The sequence below is a fragment of the Hippoglossus stenolepis genome, chromosome 4 (assembly GCF_022539355.2).
Source record: "Hippoglossus stenolepis isolate QCI-W04-F060 chromosome 4, HSTE1.2, whole genome shotgun sequence".
Taxonomy (NCBI): Eukaryota; Metazoa; Chordata; class Actinopteri; order Pleuronectiformes; family Pleuronectidae; genus Hippoglossus; species Hippoglossus stenolepis.
The window spans coordinates 4,741,063-4,765,485 of record NC_061486.1 but is presented as its reverse complement, the minus strand read 5'-3'; the positions used below and the strand labels follow the sequence as shown (position 1 = coordinate 4,765,485).

General features: G+C 43.4%; 1 protein-coding gene across 8 annotated transcripts in view; it reads left to right on the top strand.

Annotated features, from left to right (window-relative positions):
- tenm4 (teneurin transmembrane protein 4) overlaps positions 1-24,423 on the top strand; it is a 159,044-nt gene that overhangs the window by 51,710 nt on the left and 82,911 nt on the right. For 2 of the 8 annotated variants that reach the window (XM_035154800.2, XM_047339606.1), the window contains exons 4-7: positions 6,746-6,967; positions 17,498-17,747; positions 21,545-21,643; positions 22,582-22,817. In XM_035154800.2, coding sequence (XP_035010691.1) covers positions 6,746-6,967; positions 17,498-17,747; positions 21,545-21,643; positions 22,582-22,817 — 807 coding nt within the window. Of the gene's footprint in view, positions 1-6,745; positions 6,968-17,497; positions 17,748-20,399; positions 20,475-21,544; positions 21,644-22,581; positions 22,818-24,423 lie in introns of all 8 variants that reach the window. The other 6 variants (XM_035154805.2, XM_035154804.2, XM_035154796.2 and 3 more) reach the window with 5 other exon arrangements.

The following is a 24,423-nucleotide window of genomic DNA, read 5'->3' as shown; positions in this document are numbered from 1 at the left end:
ATGTAATTCTCTCTGCAGTCATGTCACACAACCTTAGCCACTGTGTTTGTCTGTTGTTACCACATCTTTCGTGTCACATTACAAAAACACCTATGTGAAGCTTAATTTCCTCACTGACGTCACTAACACATTAAATTTCTAAGACTGCCGGCGGCACAAAGGCAGGACTAACGCAGCCTCTCCACACTCTTTGAAGATCAATCCAGACAAAGAGCAGTGATACTACAGGCGAGAGGGCACATTTAATCAGTCGTGGCAGCGTCACATACTGCCAGTGAGTTCGGGGGAAAAAAACTTCAAATCAAAAGGGGCATCAAGCGTCCTTTCAAGGGTTTAGTGGCTCTAAGACCTTTGTGTTGCATGACATTTCCAGGACAACTTGATCCGGGCCTTGTGAACATTTGTGTTGCACACTGTAAACACTGGGACACTTGAGCTGAGCTACAGGATGTCATTGGGCGGGGGGGACCAAGTAAAAAGCGAAAAGGGAAATAGCTAAGGCAATTTAAAAGCTATTAAATGTCCAATTAAGGTACCTTTGTGTGCCAAAGTCCCTTGTAGGCACATGTAACTCAATTAATAGACTATTATTTGCATTAGGTTTGACATATTAAGCTTATTTATTAAACCAACTGTTTCCTTTTCCCCATTCGAACAGACTTACAGTAGATCCCTGATGTTTTATTGCAACCCTCACATGACCCTATACATTAGTTACTATGACTTAGTGTTCTTGTCTTAACAACATGAAAACTCAAGGTTCATTTCCACCCAGAACTCCAGAGCACACCCTGCTCATGATTCATTATGATCACCCACTCTGTAATATTTAGTTTAGCCCCGGCAGTTACTTAAGGCCTGTGTGCAGGATTAATATCAACAGTAGACAGACATTTATAACAAGGTCCTCAGGACGCCTGCGTCCCCAATGCTGCAGCTGATTTAAAACCGCGTCAAGACTGTGAAGAATATCCAAATACAACTCTGACAGTTCACAAGAACACAGAAGTTTGTGCGGTGACTTTGCAAAGAGCCCCGTGTTAGATTTAATCAAGGTTACCAGAGGATGTGGTGTGCGTAATCGCACTTTCACAATGTGTGCCACTCAAATTAGAAACTGCAGAAGGGACAAATACCTGCCGCCTTCGTGCGACTCCAAAGGGAATTAATCAGCTGAAATGAACACTTTTAAAGAAGGTGTGCTTCCTCCAATTAGCGATGTGAATACCACAGAACATGCTTGCAGCTGTGGTACGCCGTTGACTCGGTGTGAGCAGGCAGGGTGAGGAGAGAAAATGTGGTGAGCTGCTCGCCCCTAAATCAACAATGCCCTGCTCTCCTGGTTGCCAGCGACAGGAAGGATTGTGTCAACACTGCGGCACGTTACCGACGTTCACTGCAAAATACCAAGAAGGCGCAGGCAAGGAATAAAAACCCACTGCACCTTAGGAAATACAGATTCCTGCCATGTGCCTGCTCAAGAACAGAGCTGTGCATTTCAGTGTGAGCAGGAAGAACACGAGCGAGGAAGAGGAGGATGGTGATCAGAGTCAGACAGCTACAGATATGACAATAGCTTTGAACATGCTACCACAGGTTGAGAATCCTCCTATAGTTAAATTGATGCTAGGAACAAAGTATACATCATTTTACTGTACGATTACTATCAATAACCAATTTGGAAACACTTGTCATTTACAAATGTTAAGATATGGGATGTACATTTTGAATTCCTTTTCCAACAGATAACAGACGCATGTTGACTGTTTATTAACCATAAACCAACAGGATCAAAAATATATTTAATGGACGAGTGTCTGATGCAACATCTAAGGGGGTTAACTGCACACAACAGCATAAACAGTTTGTCTCCGTCGGGGGAGAAATCCAGTGGACCGTAAAAACGTCGATACTTCCAGGTTTTTTAGCGTCTTAGGGAGGCTGACATCAGCGAAACCTTTCTGCAGTAGCCGCGCCCATTCCTGCAACCGTGACGGCCGTGCAGTCACCACGATGTGCAACAGAGTAAACTGCCGACGTGTACAGTGGGCAATCACAAAAATCAACCCTCATTAACAGGCCGGCTCAGATACAGCCACATGTTCTGGGGTCAGTCTGGTGCACATCTGTCCAAATTCGTATTAGTTGGCTAATGTGTCAAACGGTTAATGGTTATCATCCCCTAACTAAGATGTGAGTGCAGAATTAGCAGCAGATAATTCCTGCTGCCACCGTGGAGTGACACGTCCGCTTCACCACGCTTTGGTACCGTGAGCGTGCAGCGCGTTTAACCAGGGTGGTTACGATGAATTGAAGAGCGACGGCTTTCATCTCCTCTGATCCATCTGAAATTCAATGTATAGCCTCAGAATTCACGGCAGTTAGAGGCGAGATGAGAACGATTAGCTTGGTTTCGAGCGAGAGGATTAAAAATAAGGACTCCTCAGTTGAGAGATATTCGCTCTTCTCACTCGATTTTCTTCTCTCGTGGTAGCATCCTCGCTCTGAAGTTTATTTTCCTCGAAAATAACTTAAACGCAAATGAATTAAATGTATATTTTCACGCAGTAGTAATGACTGATTCTGCCTCAGTCTCATGCACATGGTTTCCGGCGCATGATTCTGCATCCCAGTCCCCACATTAATGTTTGCAGTGACCGTGGGTGTGGGCTGGCGTTTTCATCACTCATCACCATATATACACAACCAGAAACACACACAAACACACACACACACACACACACACACACACACACACACACACACACACACACACACACACACACACACACACACACACACACACACACACACACACACACACACACTTACACATGCATACACAGATTAAACCCATTAACATAATATACAGAGGTTTTAAAATGTCTTTGGAGCACAAAGTGTATCCACAAATCCTTATGAAGTTTGTAATTGTTTATTGGTTTTAGTGCCGAAGCAATTAGTTGATTAATTGATTGGTTGATTGACGTAAAAATGAATTACAAAGCAATTTTGAAAGCGCAATTTATTGTCAGCGTCGCTAATAACGTTAGTGCCGGCCTTTTAAATGTGAGAAATAGCTTTTCGCTGTTGTTCTATGATTGTAAATTCGATGTGTTTTGGGGTTTAAGAGCGTCAGACAAAATATGCAATGCTTTTACTGGAGCAAATTATCAACTTATTAATTAAACAACAGAATAATTTGTAGTAGAAATAGCTGATAGTTGCTGCCCTTGTGTTGCTATGAAGGTGTGTGGTATCAAAGTGATGTGACAGATGGGAGATACTATATCTTCAGCAGCTGTAAGTCATGCTGTTGATAAAAAACCTTCAGTGAGATTGTGTTAAAGGCAGAAACATATTTTTTATATTGATGCTTCTATTAGCTGATAGTTTGTCAATAATTCACATTTTCCAAAATGGCCTTTTTAATGATTTATGTGGCCTTTTCCCAGAAACTGATTCTCGGTTTGGGAAGAGACGGTGACACAGCTTCAGCCTCGTGCTGGATGATATCACAGTTTATATAACCTCAGCTTTTAGAGATTTGTGAACCCATATGGATTTCTTAAGCTGCAGAGGTAGCTCTCCCTTAAATATCTACACTTGTATTAGACGCTTGCTGGGAAAGCTTTCAATCAGATGTGGGGATTTCATTTTTCTCTTCCTGACGCAGATTCTGATCCCACAACTTCCTGCGGATCGGCCCCGATAACGAGAACCGATCCGATGCCAGTGCATTTAAAAACAAAGCTTATGTATTTTAACAGCTGCGTGCTACTCGCCCTGTGTGGAAGTGATGGTTGCTATCGTTGTTTGGCCTTTGAAAAACAAATGCATAAAGAGAATCAACGCTATAGAACTTCTTTGATTATCTAGTTTGAGAGTCGTAACTGGAAAATAACAAACAAAAGCTTTATGCCGTTGCTAATAATCTATCGTGGGATTCTCCAGCATGAAATTGCTGATATTTAACGTAGCTCTGGCTAATGCTACATCGCAGTAATTTCTTCTTAGCCTCTCTGAGAACTATACTTGCCAGTGGCAGCTCAGCAGTTGTGGAGCAGCAAGTGATTTCCAGGAAAAAATAAATTTGCAGTTTAATCTACAGGAGAAACATCCCTGCAAACAGATCTTCTCCGTCTCTGCACGACTGCCAACACACGGCGTCCTCTCACAGTCTCCGAGTACAACACAGTTACACGTTCTTTCTTCTTCATTGTAAGTTGTAGGTTTGTAGGAAATAAAGAAATATTGACGCGCAGCCGTCCGCCCACATTCATGTTTCTGCTGCCGTTCGGCTTCTCTTACTGGCACCACATACTGTTGTTGTGTTCCCTTGGAAATAAATGTCGTTCTTTGAACCAGAGCTTTGATATAAAGTTTACTTCTTTTGAATTATTGTTGCGTGAACGTCTTTTGTTAAGTCTCACAATTCAGACGGTTGAAATATAATACTACAATAATAATAAAAACAGCTTTTAATGAATCTTATCAAAGTTAATCTACTTTAATATGATCAGAGTGTAAGATTTCATGATTATTTACTGATAGAATTAAATACTACACCGTCATGATACAACATCCTTCATATTCCCGGACATGTATGTGGGATTGTGTCCTGTGGGAGAGGGCGTTGCACTAAATGCTCCAATATCATTACCAGTAATCATCACCTGCAGATCACAGCCACCCAATTTGTTCGTCTGGGATTTTAATTGGATTACTAATGAGCTGATTAACACCTATAATGCAGTGAGTGGTGGTCAATGTTTGCAGCCGGGCCAAAGTCACTGCTGCCTCCTGCAGCTGTCAGGAACTAAAGCCGGGGCTTTTAAGTAAAGGTTCCCTCTCTGCTGCCGCTACATCTCGAGCGAAGGCGAAGTCAATCAACTCCCGCAGCAGCCACAGAAACTTCTCTGGCCGTCTCAAGTGGCGGCTTCTCCCCCAGTCGGTGCGTGCGGCTCACGCATGAACCCACTGTGTTAATTAAACACAGCGAGACAGTAAAACCTTTGTGCGAAAGAATAACGTCCGCCGAGCGTGACTACCTTGACCTCATTTAGGTTATGACTTTGACCATTTTTAGCAGACTTTAATCTCCTCTTGTCTCATTGATCAACTCTCGCTTGAAGGTAAAAGCTGTAATATTCTGCCGAGGACCTGAAGGAGCTCGTTTTTTTTGTCTTTTTTCTTTTCATGTTGACATTTTCGCTCTTGATCTTTCAAAGCGGCAGATATATACCAGCTCATCGGGCGCCACTTGGTGCGGCAGCAAGGGTGTTGTTGTTTTGACGCACATTAAATGCGGAGGTCTCAGATGTATATCTGAGGGATTCTGGGAATGACTGTAATGATGCTGTTTTCAACAGCTCCTCTCCCGCTCGTGTGTCGCTGTATATTCAAGCACAGCAGTGTCACAGTCATTAACCCGCAGCATGGCGACTGTGCCTCTGCACCCATTACTGCATCGGCATCAGAGGGTTGAGGGAGAAATGAAGTGTGTGTTGTGGAGTATATAGAAAGCACAAACTGTGACTCTCTGGGGCAGTGGACGTTTTGCTGCTTGTGTAGGGGCTGCGGCTGATATGTTAATATCGCTAATTGTTTCCTAATTAGATGCGAGTCAGTGAGTCGTATTTTAATGCTCTTCAGGGATCATTACAGAGCGAGGAGAAATGTATCTTCTCTGCTGATGGATGACAGTCCAGTCAGCAGGAATTTCAGCGTCGAGGCCAGCGGACTGATGGGAAGACGGGGAGAGCACTAAACTGATGGCTTTGTTCGCCGCGGTCGCGTTTTCTGAAGTACTCCCATTTTCAGCGCGGCACAGCGCCGAATCAAAAGTTAATCATACATTAATAGGAGCTCTGTGGAGATTTAACATTCCATGACAGCGCGGGGATTGGAGTCAATAAGCCTGGGAGGGAAAAAATAGAGAAACTGCGTGATGTGTAAGAATTGGGGTCGCACATCGCTATATAACAAGAGGCTATAAATAATCACACCTGTAAATTATTCATACTGTGCTGTTAAGGTGAGTGTCCGGTCTGATGACTGTGGTATTTTATGCTACTGACAAGCAGGAAAGCTGAGATGGACACAGAAGCAGGAGGAAGGATTGTTTCAGGGTGGATTCATTTCTTGGCTGGCAGCGTTTTTTTTATGCGTTTCCACAGGACATGATATTAACGACTCCGCCTTATTTCAGGAACATATTCGCACGGCTGCTGTAAACACGTTTGAATCTGCCAGCATCATTTGGAGAAGTGTAGTTTATCAGAAACATTTTTAAAACTGAGGTCAAAGTTTTTTTTAATTTGTTTTTATGAATTATTATGCGGCTCTGCTCTGATGTTTGCATGCACTAACCAATCAGCTTCTTTTTTATAAGATTTGAGCCGCAATTGTTGTTCTATATTTTTGCCTTTAACGTCCTAAAAAGGCTGTTTTGTTGTTTTTATTTCTCCAAACCGGTGGCAGATGTTTACCTTTTCTTATTCTATCTCACAGTCTTTTCACTTGTTTGTATTGTTCGTCCCAGCTGGGGTGAGGTGGCGGAGACAAAGGCAGATGTGTCGCTGTTTTTCTTTCTTTTTATTTTTTGAAGTGTCAGAATTAACTCTTGCATGTGTGTGTGTGTGTGCGTTTGTGCGTTTGTGTGTTTTTGCTCTTATATGATGTTGCCTGTGTTTGGGTGTGTTTCATTTCCCCCCCATGTGTTGTCTCTGTTTGTGGTCTACAGGTCCTCCGCTGCATTGTTCATCCGCCTCCTCCTCCCCTGTTGAGCAGCTCCCATACCCTCCCCCTTCCATTGCAGCCAATGAGTGCAAGGGAGGGTTGCTAGGTAACTGTGCGGCTCAGCCAGCCCAGGACTCTGACTCTGAGGATGAGTTTGGCCCCAATTCATTCTTAGTTAAAACTGGCTCAGGGAACCTGTATGCTCCTGCCACTGCGACTGCTGATGGTGAGTTGGTTTTCAAACTACTGTTGCTTACTAGAGGTTAGCCTTCCCCTGTTCCTGGACATGTTGTGTTATAGGTCATGCAGATGGCTACGGGCAAGACTATGTCCCTTCTTTTTTCCTTCCTTCTCCTCCCGAGCACCATAAGAGAGAGAGAGAGTTGAAACTCCGAGTCAATATTTAGCCTCGGGAAATGCACGGAACTCTCTGAAGCAAGGTCTGCAAAGTTCAGAGCTGCAGTCAAAGAGGTGGACCATTTTTGGTTCAGCGGGAGATATTTGTCACAGATATTTCTCTTCAGTTTCTGCACACGCTGGTGGGAGTAACCAGCCTGAACACATCCTCCTGCAACTCAGAGAGGAAGCAAAGACATAAGGAGAGCTGCTTCAGTGCTGTGCCGGCTTTATCCTGCTGTTCAGCACTGAAAGGACCTGAAGTTAAACTTAAATCAGTGTCAGCCCCTGCGGTTTGTCTTTGGATTAAACAGTTTTATGAGATTTGAACAATCCATATGTAGTTTTCTCATTCATTTACAATATTAATTTCTCTTGGATTTCCTTGGCCTCACATTCATTCAGACTGACACAGTAGCATTTTGCACTCAAACTGAAAACACGGCGTTCAGCACTGAAACAGTAGATTCACCAAGAAGCAGTGAACGTGTGTGACACTCGGCTCCAGCTGTTAACTCGTCTCCTGTATTTATTGGGAACATTTTATTTGACGTGTCACTCTGGGACACTAATGAATCGCGTGCTTCAGATAACACAGCTTGGGTGGTCTGTGGGGCTGAAACCGTGTAAGCGTGTTGTAGCTCTGATATAATATTACTTGTGTGTCGCTATAGGCTTGAGTGGATTTATTACCGAGTGGGCCTTCAAGCCCACTAACTCACTGTGCTTTGTTAATTACGGCACGGACACTGACGTGCGTGACATTTGAACAATGCCGACGATTTCAAGTCTGTCCTCGAGGTGACGTCAGATATTGTCGTGGTCACGTTTAGAAGTGCGGCAGGTTATACTCCCTGGTTTATGATCCAGCAACATGAAGACATAAAACGCTGTCACTCAAACTAAGATGTACAGCTCTTATATCACATTACTCATCAATTTGCATGCTGAATTCTTTATTTTTTTTTATATTAGATCTCTTTCTACCCACTTCCCAAACAAAATAAAAACATGTAAATAATTGATTAAAGCTTAACTACCCAAAGGGTTGAATTATATTAAACTCCAAAGTCCCCCCCCAGCTTCGCAAAGCTCAGAAAAACCCAGAGAATGAGTTATTAATCCTGTCACAAATCCCCCCACACCTCCCCTAATTCCACAGCAGCAACAAGCCGGTCACCCAGCGGTGACATGACTGAAGGGGACATGGACATGGGCGGGGGACTGGCCTTTACCGTGGCAGATTTGTCTCATAACAATGACTCTGATTTGCATAGGTGCGGCGTTTAGGTCGGCCTCGGGCTGTCAGCGAGGGGAACAGGAGAGGACTGAGGAGGAATTTTCCTCGGCTCTGGTTGCTTCCTCCCTCGTCCTCGGGGCTCTGTGAGACTCCTGTTAATTTGCAAAGTACGGCGTGTTCCTGTGTGGCTCTTGAGAGTTGTTGCAAAAGACTTTCTCTCACTTTCATATCTCCAAAAATGTCCAACCAGTGCAGCACTCAAAATAAATTGATGCTCTCCTCCACATCGAGGACGTTTCCCCCATCTGGTGTTTTATATGAAATAAATGGTAAATTATCCAAAATGAGCTTTTCTCTGGCATCACTCATTGTTTAGTTTCATGATATCTTTGACAGTAAGAAGCCAATTACAATAAGTGAGGGAAAAGAAAATAACTTCTAATGAGCGATGTAAACTTGCTCATGCGTTTCCACATCACATTCAAATACTTAACAAGCTTCACAAGAAGTTTTGAACAAACACGTGCATATTTTTCATTTTTGGTTGACGTTTTTCTCACTCATGGGGGCCAACTCAATTTATGTCCTTTCAAAGCAGCCATTGAAACCAGCCCAGTGCCCGTCCTCAACCTGCCTATTAGGAATACGCTGTTAACTTTGCCTGTGGTGACGCTGGTTGCAGTTTTCTTTAGAAATCTGTAAAAAGTGACCTGTAGTAATTGAGGAGCGGCTGCAGGACTCAGTCCACAGAAACCTGGAGCTGCACCACGCTGCGGCTCAAAGAGCTGTTCAGCTGTTTGCCCAGAGTTCAGAGCTGCTTGACTCCGTACGCAGAACCCAGAACTGGGAGAGTTCCTCGTACCAGCTGTGTCCAAACTACGCCAACTTCAACGCTGCACCTCCTCGGGCCCTTAACGATAAACACTCCAAGAGTTAAGCCGGTAAGATGGACGGTTCTTGAGATATGTGAGCCACAGAGAGACAAAGAGAGTTCTGGAATTCTTAGATAGATTGTGATATCTTATACAAATGACCCACATTAGATTTTTGATGCGGATACAAGAGTGGATCATGGATTTTCTTCCTGATCCTAATTTAAGTTGGATATTGTTCTGTACCCTCCTCAGACACGTGTGTAGACTGTCACTAAGGAGAGAGTGATATCTCACGGCTCTCTGTGGAAATTACCTCCAGACTCCGAAAGCTTTTGTGACAAATAATTGATAGAACTGAAGAACTCCATCAACCCAGGCTGGCTTCCACCATTTCAGGGAATGATGTAACTTTGCTGAAGCTAATTCGACGTGTCGCGACTCTGTTCCCCTTCAGCGACAAAACGACTAATCTTCTGAATGTGACAGAACCAGTGTGAGCAACATGGGTCGTGGTGCAGATTGGGCGCAGACCAGGGTTATGAAGATTAAACCAGTCAACACAAATATATGTAAACATTTTCCGTTTGATGCAGATGTTGGAATTCCCGTTGCGGATATGAAAACCCCTGCGTGGGGCCAAAATGTAATGTGATCTTGAATTATGTATGCACGTCAGGTTTTCAGTTGGAATTACATGAGCGGGAAAAAATAAGTAATTTAAAAGCCACCGTGGTAAAGATGACTGGAATATCAAATCAGATCTTTTTGACACACGGGTCAGTTCCTTAAGCAATATTCAAATTCCGAGTTGACACGCTGCGAGAACTATTTACTTTTGTGTTGTCGGGTAAACAATCGCGGAGGATAAAATGTATGCCTGGAAATAATTGGCTCGCGGTGCGTATCTGTTGCAGTGGAAAACAGGTGGCTTTTTATCACTGCAGATTACATTTGCTCAAGGTCATCTTTGAGCCCACACACAGGACTTAAAATGTTCTGCTGGATTTGGAATAAGTAAACGCTTTCAGCAGCATGTCGTTATTCACATTAGTAGCCTCCGAGGTTGCAGTGTTTATTTTCTTTCGAGGTGGTTTTGGTGGTTGGGTGGGTGGGGGTCCCGTTTTCCTTTGGAGGAACACTGAGCCGGGGGTTTCTGTAAGCCCGACGAGGCTGCTCGCTGAGGCCTGCAGTCCTTTTGTGAAGCATGTGTTTCACCGTGGCCCTCGGCTTTCTCCGAGGGGCTTCTTCCCGGGGAGGCTGCCAGTGGGAGCCCGCTGCCACGCTGAGCCCAAAGATCTGAGCTCCTGCAACCTCCTAGCATTAGCATCTCTTAATGCAAAAACAGCATGGGGTCGGGCCAGTGTTGGCTTTCAGCGCGGCCGGGGCTCCCTGGTGAAAGAGCCAAACGCACCACGACCTCGCAGCTGACCAAGCAGGAATCCTGAGCCGGTCCGGGGTGTGAGGCTCGGGGGACGCGGCCCCTGCGTGAATTTCAAATAAGTCTTCATTTGGAACTGCTTAATCTTCCCCCTGTGTCTGCAAGGACGGGGGGAAATCTGGTTAAAAGAGGTCACACCAGAAAGTAATTTAGCCACAGACACCATGAGGGATGAAGCTATCTGAGGCTAAATAATAATTTAATGAGTAGCACATGGCACTGGCAATGGCACGTCCCTGTTTTTCCTCAATATGTGCGGGTTCACTTTTGACTCGACATATCAAAAGGAATCTGTTTCCCCTTGATGTTGTCGAGTTATCAATAAAGTGAAGCCAACAGACAATTTGTCCAGTTCTATCCGACTGGCTGTTCGTCAGCGCACACAGACCCTGGATAATGCATTTTGCATACCTACATATCTTCTTTTCATTGACATAAATTGAGATGCATTACTTTCATTCCATGATAATTGCAGACCATCTGTGCCCTCTAACAAAATCTTCAACCTCTTGATGGATATGCAGCGGAGTGACACACACACAGCAGAGCATACGTAACCACTTGTCTTGTTCTTGCAAAGGCGGCTCAAAAAAATTGACAGAAAATCCATTTGATCTCACAAAGGTGGAGGGAGGCAGATGCCGGGACCCTAATGGATTAGGTTGCAAACTGCGGTGGACCTTAGCTGGAAATAAAGCAAATTGATTGGGAGAGTTTGATTTCTTTAAATAGTTTCTTTTGTTTGTGTTTGAATTTACTTTTTGCAAGGACTCGTATTACTATTTTACCCAACATGCACTTAGGATAAATAGCATGAAACTAATTCTTTTTTTGTTTGTTTCATGCCTCATTTGGTGTCCTCTGTGAAAACCGGGGACAGGATGTTATACAAAAGCCTCCCCCCCCCCTCCTCCAGGTGCTAATGAAGGTGAACTTAAATTCAAATTACACAAGGTCCTTTTCCCCCTTTATTTTCATAGCGAGAACCAGTGGAGAGCTGATGGTTAAGCCCACCTTGTGCTGTTTGTGGTGCCTGTTACCTCTCATATGAGTCCAGGAGAGACATGCTGCTATTCCCTCCTGGCTCTTCCCCCCCGTCAGACTCCTCCGAAACGTCGAGGCCAGCGGAGAGAGCAGCTCCACTGCCCTCATGACAAATGCTATTTGTACTTTTATAGACAAACGGTGCTCAACTGGAAATTGTGCTCCTATGATTAGCCATAGGCGCTACAGCAGTAAGCAAGATTTAATGATTTATCCGGGTGCTGGATGGCTTTTGATTAATTCTGCATCGAATGGCTCACACCTCATTGCTTTGATCGGGTGTCCGGGGCATGTCATATCACCTCATTTCGTCAGGTGTGACCATCAGTGCTCTGTGATTTTTATCCTCCGTCCTTGTTCAGAAATAGACCTTCTCCCTGGATACCGCACGGAGAGAGCCGCATTAGCTCGGAAGCAAGTGTTCCTCAATATGTGTGTGGCCAAAATAATGGCACCACATGATATTTGTCGAGTGTTCGAAGTTAAAAAAATAAAATTCAGTTCAAAATTTGACCGTTCGAGGTGGAGAACTATTCCAGCGGTGCCAAGTTTATTATTTCCTGTTTGAGCATTATCTGAGCAGCACACACGCACGTCCCTGCATGCAGCTAATCGTTGTTACTGTTAAAAAGACAGTGCTGCATAATTACAAGTGCTACCATCTGGTTGCTCAATACACGAGGAAACGTGTATCCAGTAAAAAGACGGGCCGATCTTGTACACACACACATTTAACTGCTGCAGTTACAGTATATTGAAACAGTTTCCATGACTACTGTCGCTGACTCTTGGCCATGCGGGACGTACTGTATATACGCTGCTGATGTTGGAGGGTGAGATCTGCTCCTCAGCTGCAGAGCGCCATCATTACTGACAAGTCAATTTTAGAGTGTGATTTTATGTAGTTCCACTTCCCCCCCCCGCTCCCCCTGCCCTACACTAACTCATCTCTTGAGAAAAAGCATAGTTTGGGGTTTTGTAACTCAGCGAATTCACTAAGTTATTCTCATAATAAAAGCTTTAACATACTTTAGCTTTCACTGCGCCACAGCATTTCAGCTGCAGGCTACTGGCTATTAGCCAACCTGATGTACTAAGCACATTTTGCCAATAAGAGGAGTATGGCGGTCCCTGAGGTGAATCAGATTAATTAGAATATTTATGACATTTTGAATTATTTAGCACGTGGGGTTTGTTTATTTGAATCACCTTTGGATGTGATTTAATGGAGAATTACCAACAATGCACTCTTCAGTCTGGGTTTGATGTATTTCATGTATTAAATAGATAAATTAAACATGAAACTTTTAGAAACAGAAAGAATTCAGAAAGCAGCATCTGCTGACATGGGCCAAGAAAGAGCTTTTTCACATTTTCCACGATTTCCCAGGGAATAATGCAGATCTTAAAGACGTGAATCAGACATATTCAGGGGACTGATATTTCTGGGTTTGTGGGATTTGGTGCAGTTTTCAACGAGAGGACTGTTCAGCCCTGGAAGGAATCAGTTCTGATTCTAGTTGTGTGTCTGGAACCGAAACAAGTAATTCACAGTCCTGAGATACACGCGCTGGTTTTTAGTGGATCATGAGTAAATAGCGACATTATCAGAAAACACAAAATCACAGAAAACAAATCCTCAGCCAAAGTAAAAAATAAAAATCAATTACTTAGTTTGTATCAGTTAAATATGGTTCAAAATCCCCTGCTGCTATCTGTTTGATTTGGGTTATTATTTGTAATGAACACTCTGGAAAGTTACCAGATTTAATTTCATAATGAAGCTACTTGATACCTCACCAGTTTGAAATAATAACATCTTACCATTAGTCAGACATTCCTGTTATCCCTCCGGGTTGGGGTGGGGGTGGGGGGGCGAGGTGGCGGCTAATGAAGTGGATTTGCCTTAATTACTTGTCTGGAATAGCATCAGGAGGTCTCCACCGGTGCAGGCATCTGTTGGGTAGAAAAATGAAAAAGCACATTCCCAGACTGAATGGATATTCTTCAGGCCTCTGCTCTGAATGCCATGTGAAAGTTCGGCCATTGTGGCGAAGCCTCCTTCTCTGTCTCTCTGATAACAAATTAATCTCCTTTTTCCGACCGCTTCGTTGTGCGAAGCAGGTCAATAGAAAACCATTTATTTTCCCTTCTCTCCTTTGAATGCTGGTGAAAAATTGTTGCTGAGTCACCACATCTGTGGGGGTCGTGCTGCCGCGCGCTTTGTCTCATAAACAGTCGTGTTTCTCATCTTTCTGTTTATCTGAACAAAAACACACCACGAGTACTGATGTGGCTGGTGAAGGGTTATTGGTTGGACAAGGACAAGCAACATACAGTCGGCTGATGTATTCAAATGATGATTCAGAGCTTATCTGGTTCCTTCTCTGTAGAACATGTTCTACTGTGTATTATAATGGTAATGGTTTATATGCAAATGATTTGGCGAGTGAAGTCGACTGGTTTTGCAGACTGTTAAAGCATCTGGAGGAAACTACATGTAAAACATAGTTTAACAAACTTCTTACTTACAAATATTATGATTTAACTTAAAGCCAGGTTTTGTCTTCACCAGCAAACTTTTGAATTTAAACGTTTTTTATTTCTATTATGTTTCAGTTGAGTAAACCTTCATAGCACTTAACATACATGTTAAAATAACTAGAGAAAATGTAACACAACTTTATGCTGCTTATATGACCAGTTTTATGATTAGCTTTGATTAAAAATGAATTCAATTATATATTATTAAAACGAACAATGTATAAATATTTTATTTAAATAAACATTTCTATATTAGATTTTTTAGACCTAACCCTAACCCTTTAGAATTCATTAATTAATACATTTTTTCTTAGATTTTATTTTATTAGCACAGAAGTTGGTGAGATATTCTTTGCAAAAGTTTTGCTCCTGGTCATGAAAAAATCCTTTTTAAGTTAAATTGAAGTTATAATACTGTTCAATGCAAGAAATACACAAAACAACAGCTGCACCAGACAGTGTGAAGTCTGTGGACCTGCATTAACGATTCCTTTGTGTTAAGTGTATGGTACATATACATATATATATATATGTATATATGATATATATTCATTCGTTTCTGTGGTAATTATTGAGTCTATAGTGCAACTAAAATCTGAATTACTTATTGCCTCACATTGGCTGGATCATCCTAGGAGGTAAAGTTTTTGTTTACCAGACAGTGAATGAATTCCAGACCAGTGATGCATTTGTCCCTGTGATGTATTTCTCCGAATATGACTGTACTGTCCCCGAATCAAATTAGCATAATCTTATTAATGGCTTTAGGGATCAGGTACATTACCGAGCAGGAGGGAGGGTCATCAACAACTGTGTGGTTTTACCGTACAGCGGTCTATTGTTCAACAGGACGGAGGCATACCTCTCTCTCTCTCTCTCTCTCTCTCTCTCTCTCTCTCTCTCTCTCTCTCTCTCTCTCTCTCTCCCTCGTTCAGTGTCTCAGCTAATTACGAGGGCAGCATTGTGCTCAGTATGGAACCATCTGTCAGTGCGACAGATGCCTGAATATAGCGCTCGCTCCAAAATGTAAAAGAACTAAAACAATTCCCGTCAGTGGTCCCTACTGTAAAAGTTTGTGAACCAGATTCAGAAATCCAGTCTGAAGGTGAGAATTAGAATTCTCTCCTTTTCTTATTTTTCATTGACGACGAATGAAATGTACAGAATGAGCTGAAACACTGGTTCGTTTGTGAAGCACGTGTCTGTCGAGAGGTTTTACAGGAAGAGGCTGAATGAGGATTAACTGCAACACGGCACATTTCTTCTGTCCTGTTTCTCTTTGCTGAGTCGCTCGTTAGCTCGTTACCTGTAAACACGACGGGCTCAATTTCCATTTCCCCCCAAAAATGCCTCAAGCGCTGAAACTTAGTGCCACTTTGTTCCCCGCAAAGCCGGCTCTCCACCTCCAGCAGTTGTATTCATTTGCCTTGATTGGCACATGTAGATAAGGCAGCTTCATGCTCCTGACCCCTGAACTGACTCTTAGCTTCTTCACCGGCACGAGTAGGTGTTGCTTTAACGAAGGAGCTGATTATACAAAGTAAGCCTTCTCTCCGTGTGTGTCTGTATTCCACTCTTTCTGCTATAAATTGGCAATTTAGTGTTGTGGATATCTGTGAAATAAAGGGAGGCTCGCTGCTCTAAAGAAAAGCCACTCTTTCAACTCTGTGTAAAGCCAGTTCATTGATTGATGAATGGCTTAGCAGATGTGGAAATAAATGGATACAGAGTGCACAAGGACATTGGTCTTCTATCTTGTGAAGTGCAGGGAGTATCAGATAGTGCATATAGGACCTCTGGGTACAATCTGTTCTCCTACACTTCATATCTAATAGTTTTAAATCCTCCGGTGAAAAGTGACAACGGAGCTTGTAAAAGACATAAAAAGAGTAAGTTTGTGCTGATAAAACGACACGAGATGGAATCGGTGTTTCTGAGGCTGAACACTGCAAATGTGAAAGTGACACGCAGCTGATTATTTTTGCAAATAGCTGCGTGTTGTTACATATTTGTTTTAAATCTTATATTTGCTTCAGTTGAACAAAGATTTTGTTCAACGCAGAATGAAACAGAAGCTGTTTCCAGACACGGACTCTAGAAAATGTCCGGAACGTTCAGGTGATGGGCGGAGCCAGGGTAGAACATCTTAGCTCCTGTACTCCTGAATGCGGCGGAATAATGTGTTTCCGTTTACTGCACATCAACACCTGCGTCGGCCCTTATCACCAAAGCTCTTGAATCTCATCTTTCCAAGGTGCAGTCTTTGCAGCCGTCTTATGTACGTGTATGGCTCGTTCTCTTCTTCATCTTGAGATGAATGTATTCTTCCGTTTTCCTCACTGTGACATTATCCTCCTGTATTCTACACACACATTTTGCTATAGGGGCCTTGCAGGAAAAGCTCCTGAGCAAATCAAGAGCAACTGACTCGGACATTCTCACATACAGCCCCCTCACGAAAATGTTTAGGAAACTGTCCGGACTTCAGTGCACGTCTGATAGAGGATAGAGGAAACCTGACTTGAGCCTGTTGTTTCCTAAAGACGTTGAGTCGGCTATCTACCGGATTTTCTTAAGCTACACGTGCCTGTAATAGGAGAAAACTCCGGGCTCAGGTCGGGTTGGGACACAAGAAAATAGAAAGTCTGCCGGCCCTAATGTCTGTGAGCAGCTCGACTGTTTCTATAAAAAGACTTCACAGACTCAAATTCTCTCCCCTGGCTGAATAATGCCAAAAAAAAAACCTGTAAAGAACTGGTCAGTTTCCAGAAGGAGCCAGCTCGTCTGTTTACACAGGGGCCACTATCTCGTCTGAGTAAACTTTCAAAGGTCTCTGTGGGAGGCAGAGGCCGCACTCTGATAGAGACCAGTTTGGAGAAATAATGAGCGGAGGAAGGACTTGTTGTTTTTCAGAGGGATTTGTGGCTCTCAAGTCGAAAGAGTCTTTAGGTGGGAATTAATGTGCTGCCGGTGAAACCACAACTAATCATTTATCAGTCCCGAAGTTGATGCTCTGGGAGTTAAAGAAACACCAGGAGGCACTTGTAAATAATCCTGCTTGCACACACAGACACACGCATGCAACATCCAGAGCCCCCCTCAGTGTGCTGGGGCCTCCAAAGAAAACCAAGATTCAAAAGTGCCTGGAAAACATTGGTGAACTGAGTTGTGTTTATTTTCTGTAACATGTTTTTTATTGTTTTCCTCTCTTCCTCTCAGACGGAGCCTTTCAAAACCACTCTCGGCTACGGACGCCTCCTCTACCACTCTCCCACTCCCACTCGCCCAACCATCAGCACCATGCGGCCTCCATTAACTCCTTGAACAGGGGCAACTACACGCCTCGGAGCAACCCGAGTCCCGCGCCCACAGACGGATCCGCTCCTCCCGAGGGTCCGGCCAGTGGTCAAGACCCCGGCAGCGCGCAGGACAACTGGCTGCTCAACAGCAACATCCCCCTGGAAACAAGGTACCGTGCAGCTCGTCTCCTGATGGCGTGTAGTGGCATCTGACTGTGAGCTTGACCCGGTGCCGTTGAACGCAGCGTTCTCATGCTGTCTGCTCCATGTTGAATTACCACTGTGCTAACAAGGAGCAAAGCAATAGAATGGGAAATACCCTGCAAGGGGCAAAGGCCTACATTTGTGATGAACATGATTTTGTGGCAAACAAGAGAAAAGTGCTGCTTTTGGGTCTTTGGTCTAATGTTAGCATTCAATTTTTAAACATTAGAGTAATTTGAATCACGTTCAAAATGAAACAGTTGTTGGAAAACTACTTTCCGAGCTCCTGCACGTCGACCTAGAGTTTTATTTATTCCATATTAATCAGTATTCATTGCTCTAGCACAGTTCTCAATAGGAGGCCCCTCGTGTGAAGTAGATCTGTCGAGTGTTATTGTAACAAAGGGAATATGTGTTGGTATTTCTTCGGCTGGTCTTACTGCGAGGTGCTATGAAATCAGGAATAGCAAGGCGGAATTATCCCAACCCTCCTGATGATCACGTTACGCTGCTCGCAGGAGAAGAAACTCCCCAAACAAAACCCGACTTCTCAGCGTGAACAGGTTGCCCGCTGAGCAAATTTGAATAAAAAGACAGTAAAACCCCGTCTTTGATGGAACTTACTATAAAGATATCATTATTTAGATTATTTATATGTGTTTACCAAACTTTTTTAAAGCACAGCGGCTGTTCTAAGGAATTTTCTTTCTTTTCCTACAGCTCCCTTTGCAATCCAACGCTCATTACAGCCCACATACAGGCGGTTGTAACAGCTTTAAATATTGTTTTCCTCTTATATTTGTTCCAAAATATTATAATATTATATTTAAGATGAACAAAGGCAAATAAAGCAGGGACTGTTGAGCCTGCTGTTGCACACACACTCTCTCAGAGCAGAGAGGGCACGGCTCTGACCACCAACGAGCAGTTTCTGCACATATATGGTTGGGAATACCTCAGTCAATGCACTATCGCTGAATGATGGATATCCACAAGCAGCCAGAACGTGGCTCTTAGCCAAGCACTCAGTCTGACGGTAGTGTTGCTGGTCAGCTCACACTCGGGTGTCTCAGACCGTGACAATGTCTGAGGTGCATTTCTTTAAACTCTTATGTCGCGTGTTATATTTTCCCGTCGCCTGCTCTGATATACACAGTTTATTCCGTCTGCTGAGCCCCAGAAAACGCCGGAAAATAGTTATACTACCATGACAACTACTCACTGAGATGTCATGTTAAATGATTTCTATATTTGTTATGTTTTTCTGTTGATATATTCTATTTATATTATGTATCCTTTATTTAACCAGGACCATGGAGATATAATATCTCTCTTCTGCCAGGAAGTCCTGGTCAAGATGGGCAGCAATGAAGTCAAACTTGATATAAATACAGTATATTATGGAAAACGCAAAGAATTGTCAAAATTGTCAAAATGTACAAATAAATATTCTCACTAAGAGGGATTTAGGGCACAACGACAATATTGAAATTACATTTTTCTTTCTTCACACAATAGATATCATCATATCGCACAACCCTCAGTCCTCAGTGTATTCAACCCTATTAAAACTAGGTGTATTAAACTCTTTGTCGTAAATCAAACCGGTATTGGCAGCAGACGAGCCGATACTTAAGTTGGCAGCGTAAACAAGCAGCCATGAACAGACTCACTGTTCTCTTCCCACAGTTTTTTGGTGGGACGGTTCAGTCAACAGGATAATGAGCATCAATTTCATCTGGTAGAAGGACAGTTAGAGCTATAATGAATGATTATGCGTCATCCAGCTCCGAGTTAATCCTACACAGGTATTCCCTGTGGAGCAGAAAGCAGATGGTGAGGAGAGTGGATCTGCAACAGGAGAGAGCTCTGCTTTAAACCGCATGTAAAGTCTCTTTATGATCTATTGCCTTGAAAAAAGGATCAACTACCAAAGTTCCAATAATGAAATTGAAACCATTAGTAATACCCACGCGGACCCTGAAATATTAAATGTCACTTTTACTTAGTTAATCGTATAGCAATGGCCCCTCTCTCGTCACTTTTATGGAATGTAATGGCCCTGATAAATTCTGTGCTGGTGGGTCCCGCTCTGCCACTGGAGAGACGCCAGCAGTTGGCTGGCCTTTTCCAGTCTCAACACTTTCTGCCAGGCGTCTCTCTTTCTCTCTCCTCTTCATTAAAAGTTGCATTCTTCCCGAGAACACAAGCCTGGGCGACCGTGAACAGACTTCACGAGCGCGGCCTCGATGGGCCGGAGATGAAACAACGACGAAACAACAAGAAGGCTTTTCTCTTGTCACACGGAACATGTTCAGCCTGCCCATCGCATGTGGACGGTTCATTTCTCCATTGCATTGCCGCAGTGTTTCCTTATGGAACGGAGCTCTCAGAGGGGAGGAGTGCATTATGGGAGAATTAGTTTTGCAACCCTCTAAATAGGAAACACCTGCACTTACAGATTCCATCCAATGTGACAGCCAGTTCATTTGCATTCAAGAATCAAAGTAAGATATATTAGAACTGTTTTGTCTGAAATAAGTGAGCGATACCGTAAAGTTTTTTATTTAAGTTCTAATTAAGTGATGCATTGTTTTCTTCCAATCACGACCTTAAAGGAGCCAGAATACTCTAATGTTTATCAGAGAAGAGCAGGACGCTTGCAGAGAAGGGCAGGGCTCGTACAAAACCAGGTATGGCAGTGCCCAAACGAGGGGAACAAGAGAGCTAGATGTTATCTGTCTCACACTTTTTCGTAGAAGTAGTTCCATAAGGGCCTTGGTTTCCTTTCCCCCCCCCCCACACACACACACTGTCCGTCTTGATCGCCATCTGTTCATTGTTGTTGATGTTGCTTGGTGATCACATACTCGGGGGTGGGGCGGAGGTGGGGGGTGCAGTGCTTTGCCGCCGCCGCACACCAAAATGACGAAATTGTATATTTGCATTATGATGAAGTGATGATAAAAATCCATATATATATATTTAAAAGCACTTGGAGATCCAATTCAATGAGAGCCAATGTAAACAGATGGAGAAGGTCAGTTGTCATGTTGACATCCGAGGTGTATTGATTGATTCACAACGTCAACTCGTGCACTTACAAGACAACGTTTCACCTTAATTATTGCCGCCAGCTGTCGGTAGCCTTTGAGTGGAAGGGTGAATTTAATTATTTTTTCCCACCTTGGTAACATTAAAATGAAAACATAGAAAAAACATCTTTAGCTAGAAGCTAGTTTAGGCTACATCCACACTACAGCTCCGTTAACGGCACAACAGCTGTTATCCACGTTGTGCTCGACGCTAGTAGCCGAGGCTAATGCCGGTGGTTTTCTTTCGGAAAGAGGGTCATGTGATAGGAGCCTGACGAATCAGCGAAGACTACGTCATGACCTAAAAAGACACAATCTGAAAGTGGTCGTCTTTGTCATCGTTTCTAAATGTCTCTGTTTCTGTCCGTCCAGACTGTAACGCAGCCTCGACGTTTTCAAACTAAAACGAGACCAGCAGCATTTGCAAACTTGGTGTGGACGTCATGTGTTTTCAAATGAAAATGTAGTAGTGTGGATTTAGCCTTTGCTGAAGCCTTGAGCTGAACTTGACCTGCTAAGCAACCTGTCAAATGGATGTCAATCATTCGTCATAGGTGCGCTCCAGCAGAGAAACAGCACTCCACCCCCTGCACACACATGTATTTCTGTGTTTTCTTGCATGTTCATCTCAAACTAGCTTCATATTCCATCTTTCCACCTGTGTGTAGAAACATAGCAAAGCAGACATTCCTAGAGACTTTACAGGACAACCTCATTGAGATGGACATTCTGGCATCAGCTCACCACGATGCCCCGTACAACGACGGGTATGTTGCATGTTTGCTATCTGACTCACAACCAATGTCAGATTCTGCTTTGCCATGAAAACAAATGTGCCTGTGCTTTTTTGTTTTTTTTCCCCCCCATCAAACATCCACTGTTTTGAAATGTCGTCAATGTCATATCTTCTGCAGCGGTGCGATCTTTTGCCGTTCTCGTCCCATCCCTGTTAAATACAACTTAAAAAAAAAGGTTGTCAGGCTCTTTAGCTTTTGATTAATGTGAAACATGACCGCTTTGTGAAGCACAGTTGCCCGTGTTATCTCCGACTGCTAGAACAGGGATATATGTCCTGATATTTAAAAAATAAAATATGCTCGCAGTGACTTTCCACATCATACATTGCAATGTGACATTCCATCATGTCCATGTCACTGTCGCCCGAGCGCTTCTTGTAAACTTGTCAGGAGAACGGCCCTGACAACAGCGCCGCCGCCACCGACTCTCTGATGGGCTGATCATATGCACTTGGACATGCAGCCCGACACATGTTTTCAGAGATAGCCGGCCGTGTTCTTCAAGGGCAAATAAATCTGCTCAACTTTGCGCCGCAACCTTATATACACCGTATCTCTCCTCTGGACGGTCTTGACACATAGTCACGGGGAATTACTCCTCACCAGGCTGGCATGAATACATAAACAAGAGCCAGCTGCGGTCACTAGTCCTATAAATTGGATTTAATATTGATTCACAGCTTCGACTGAGCAAAGCCCAATATGCTCTAGTATTCTTACTAATCTAGCAGGAGCGTGACTATGGCAACAGTAGTGAAAGTGCTTGGAAGCAGAATTACTTACCAGTGGATGGGACTGCGCTGGGATAGACTGTAACCTGCAACATCATGATGATTAGAAATCCTGCAGAAGTAGAAAATGTTGAGTTTTTGTTTAGAAAATATCGTTTTTCTCCCCCCCCCCTCCAGGCACTTCCTGTTCAAACCAGGTGGAACCTCACCAATGTATTGCACAACATCACCAGGATACCCTTTGACCTCCAGCACGGTGTACTCGCCTCCCCCGCGCCCTCTGCCTCGCAACACCTTCTCCCGACCCGCCTTCAGCCTGAAGAAGCCCTACAAGCACTGCAACTGGAAGTGCGCTGCTCTCAGTGCCATCCTCATCTCAGTAACACTGCTGTTCCTGTTGGCCTACTTTATCGGTGAGTCACCTTTTCCCTTGCTCCTACACACCAGGACGGGCCACCTATTCACCCCCAAGCCCCACCCCTCACTTAGCCGCAGACACAGGTTGAATCCATTGTGTTTCCTCCATCAGCCGTTTCACTGCCGTCGAGTCTCCGCTCTTTGTGCGAGCGTCGTCACAATCGGGTCTCGCCAGATTGACTCGTCGCCCTCCTCGTGCAAAATAACATTATCATTCATAGACTTGGTCGAGTGAATCTGAGATGAGTAATCCAGTTTCTTGCTCGTGTGAATAGGTCAGATAGGGAATGAATTAAAAAGACATGGGCCATCACACTAGAGAAGAAGACACGTGCAGAATATTCATCTTATTTGATTTGAGGATGCCAGACCAGCGCACCCAGGTCTCAGCTGGGTGCAGACGACCAACTGGGATACGAGAATCATACTGTTACATCTGCTCTTTTTGACTGATGTTCGTCCTCAAGGGGATAATCTTCATATCTGATAACACAGCCTCTTATTTATCTCTTATTTACGAGTTAGAGACATGAAAAAGAAGTTGATTAACATCCCCAAAAAAAATCAAAACTTAAAAAGGGAATTTTAAAGTACATGTAAGTGGATTCTGCAATTAATTGCTATAATGTTGTTTCTCCATATTTCTCAAAGATCAGATAGTTAAACAAGTCCAACTGTTCTCACTTGGACTATAGATTTTCTTTCTGGACTGTTCAACGATGCTGCCGATCACCGCTCATGCTCGCAATGCAGTGTTTTCTTTGTTTTAACTATATCTTCACAAAGATATAGTTATATATAGTTATAGATATAGCCATATAGATGGCTGGAGGGAGAATGGCTGTTGTTAAATGAATCAGTGAGAGCAGGAACAATAGAAGGAAAGACAAGGGATTCATAGTTTACAGTCTGGTTAGATAGAGAAGAGATGGAGGATTATGGAAAGGTCAGGGAAAATATGAGTTGACTCTCTGCCTGTGCAAAGACCTAAGGGGGCATTTAAGGTCACATAGCAACTACAGAAATGCTTCCTATACTGTTTAAAATACCAGGTCGGGCTTTGCCATGTTCATGAATCTAATGTACTGATCCGATGTCGCGTCTTTAAAGTGTATTCGTTGCACAAAAAAAGATTAAATCACTTCTGCTTCACTGCATCAAAACTGCAGTTGTGCTGTACTACCACCAGCAAGTATTGTTTTTAGAGCAGTGAAGAAGAAGTGATTTCTGGTCGCGTAGTGTTAACCAGAGCTAGTCAGCAATCAGGTAATATTCACACTGGAAAGTCCTGTGAGTAAAATGGTGACGTGTATATAAGACTTCAGTTTCAAGCTACTTGTCGAACCAAATTATATAAGAAGTTGTATTTCAGAGGATTTAACCTGAACCGGGCCTGACAACAGTGACAACAATCATCACTTCCGTACAGTACAGCATACAGCTGTTAAAATACTTTATACAAGTTAATATTCGTTATATGCACTGATATTGACTGATATACTCAAAGTCCAAGTATCGGAATCGGTATCAGGAGGCGAACATTTCTATTGGAACATCTCTTTTTGGGGATTGGGGATATGAGCAGTGCGAGGACATTGGCTA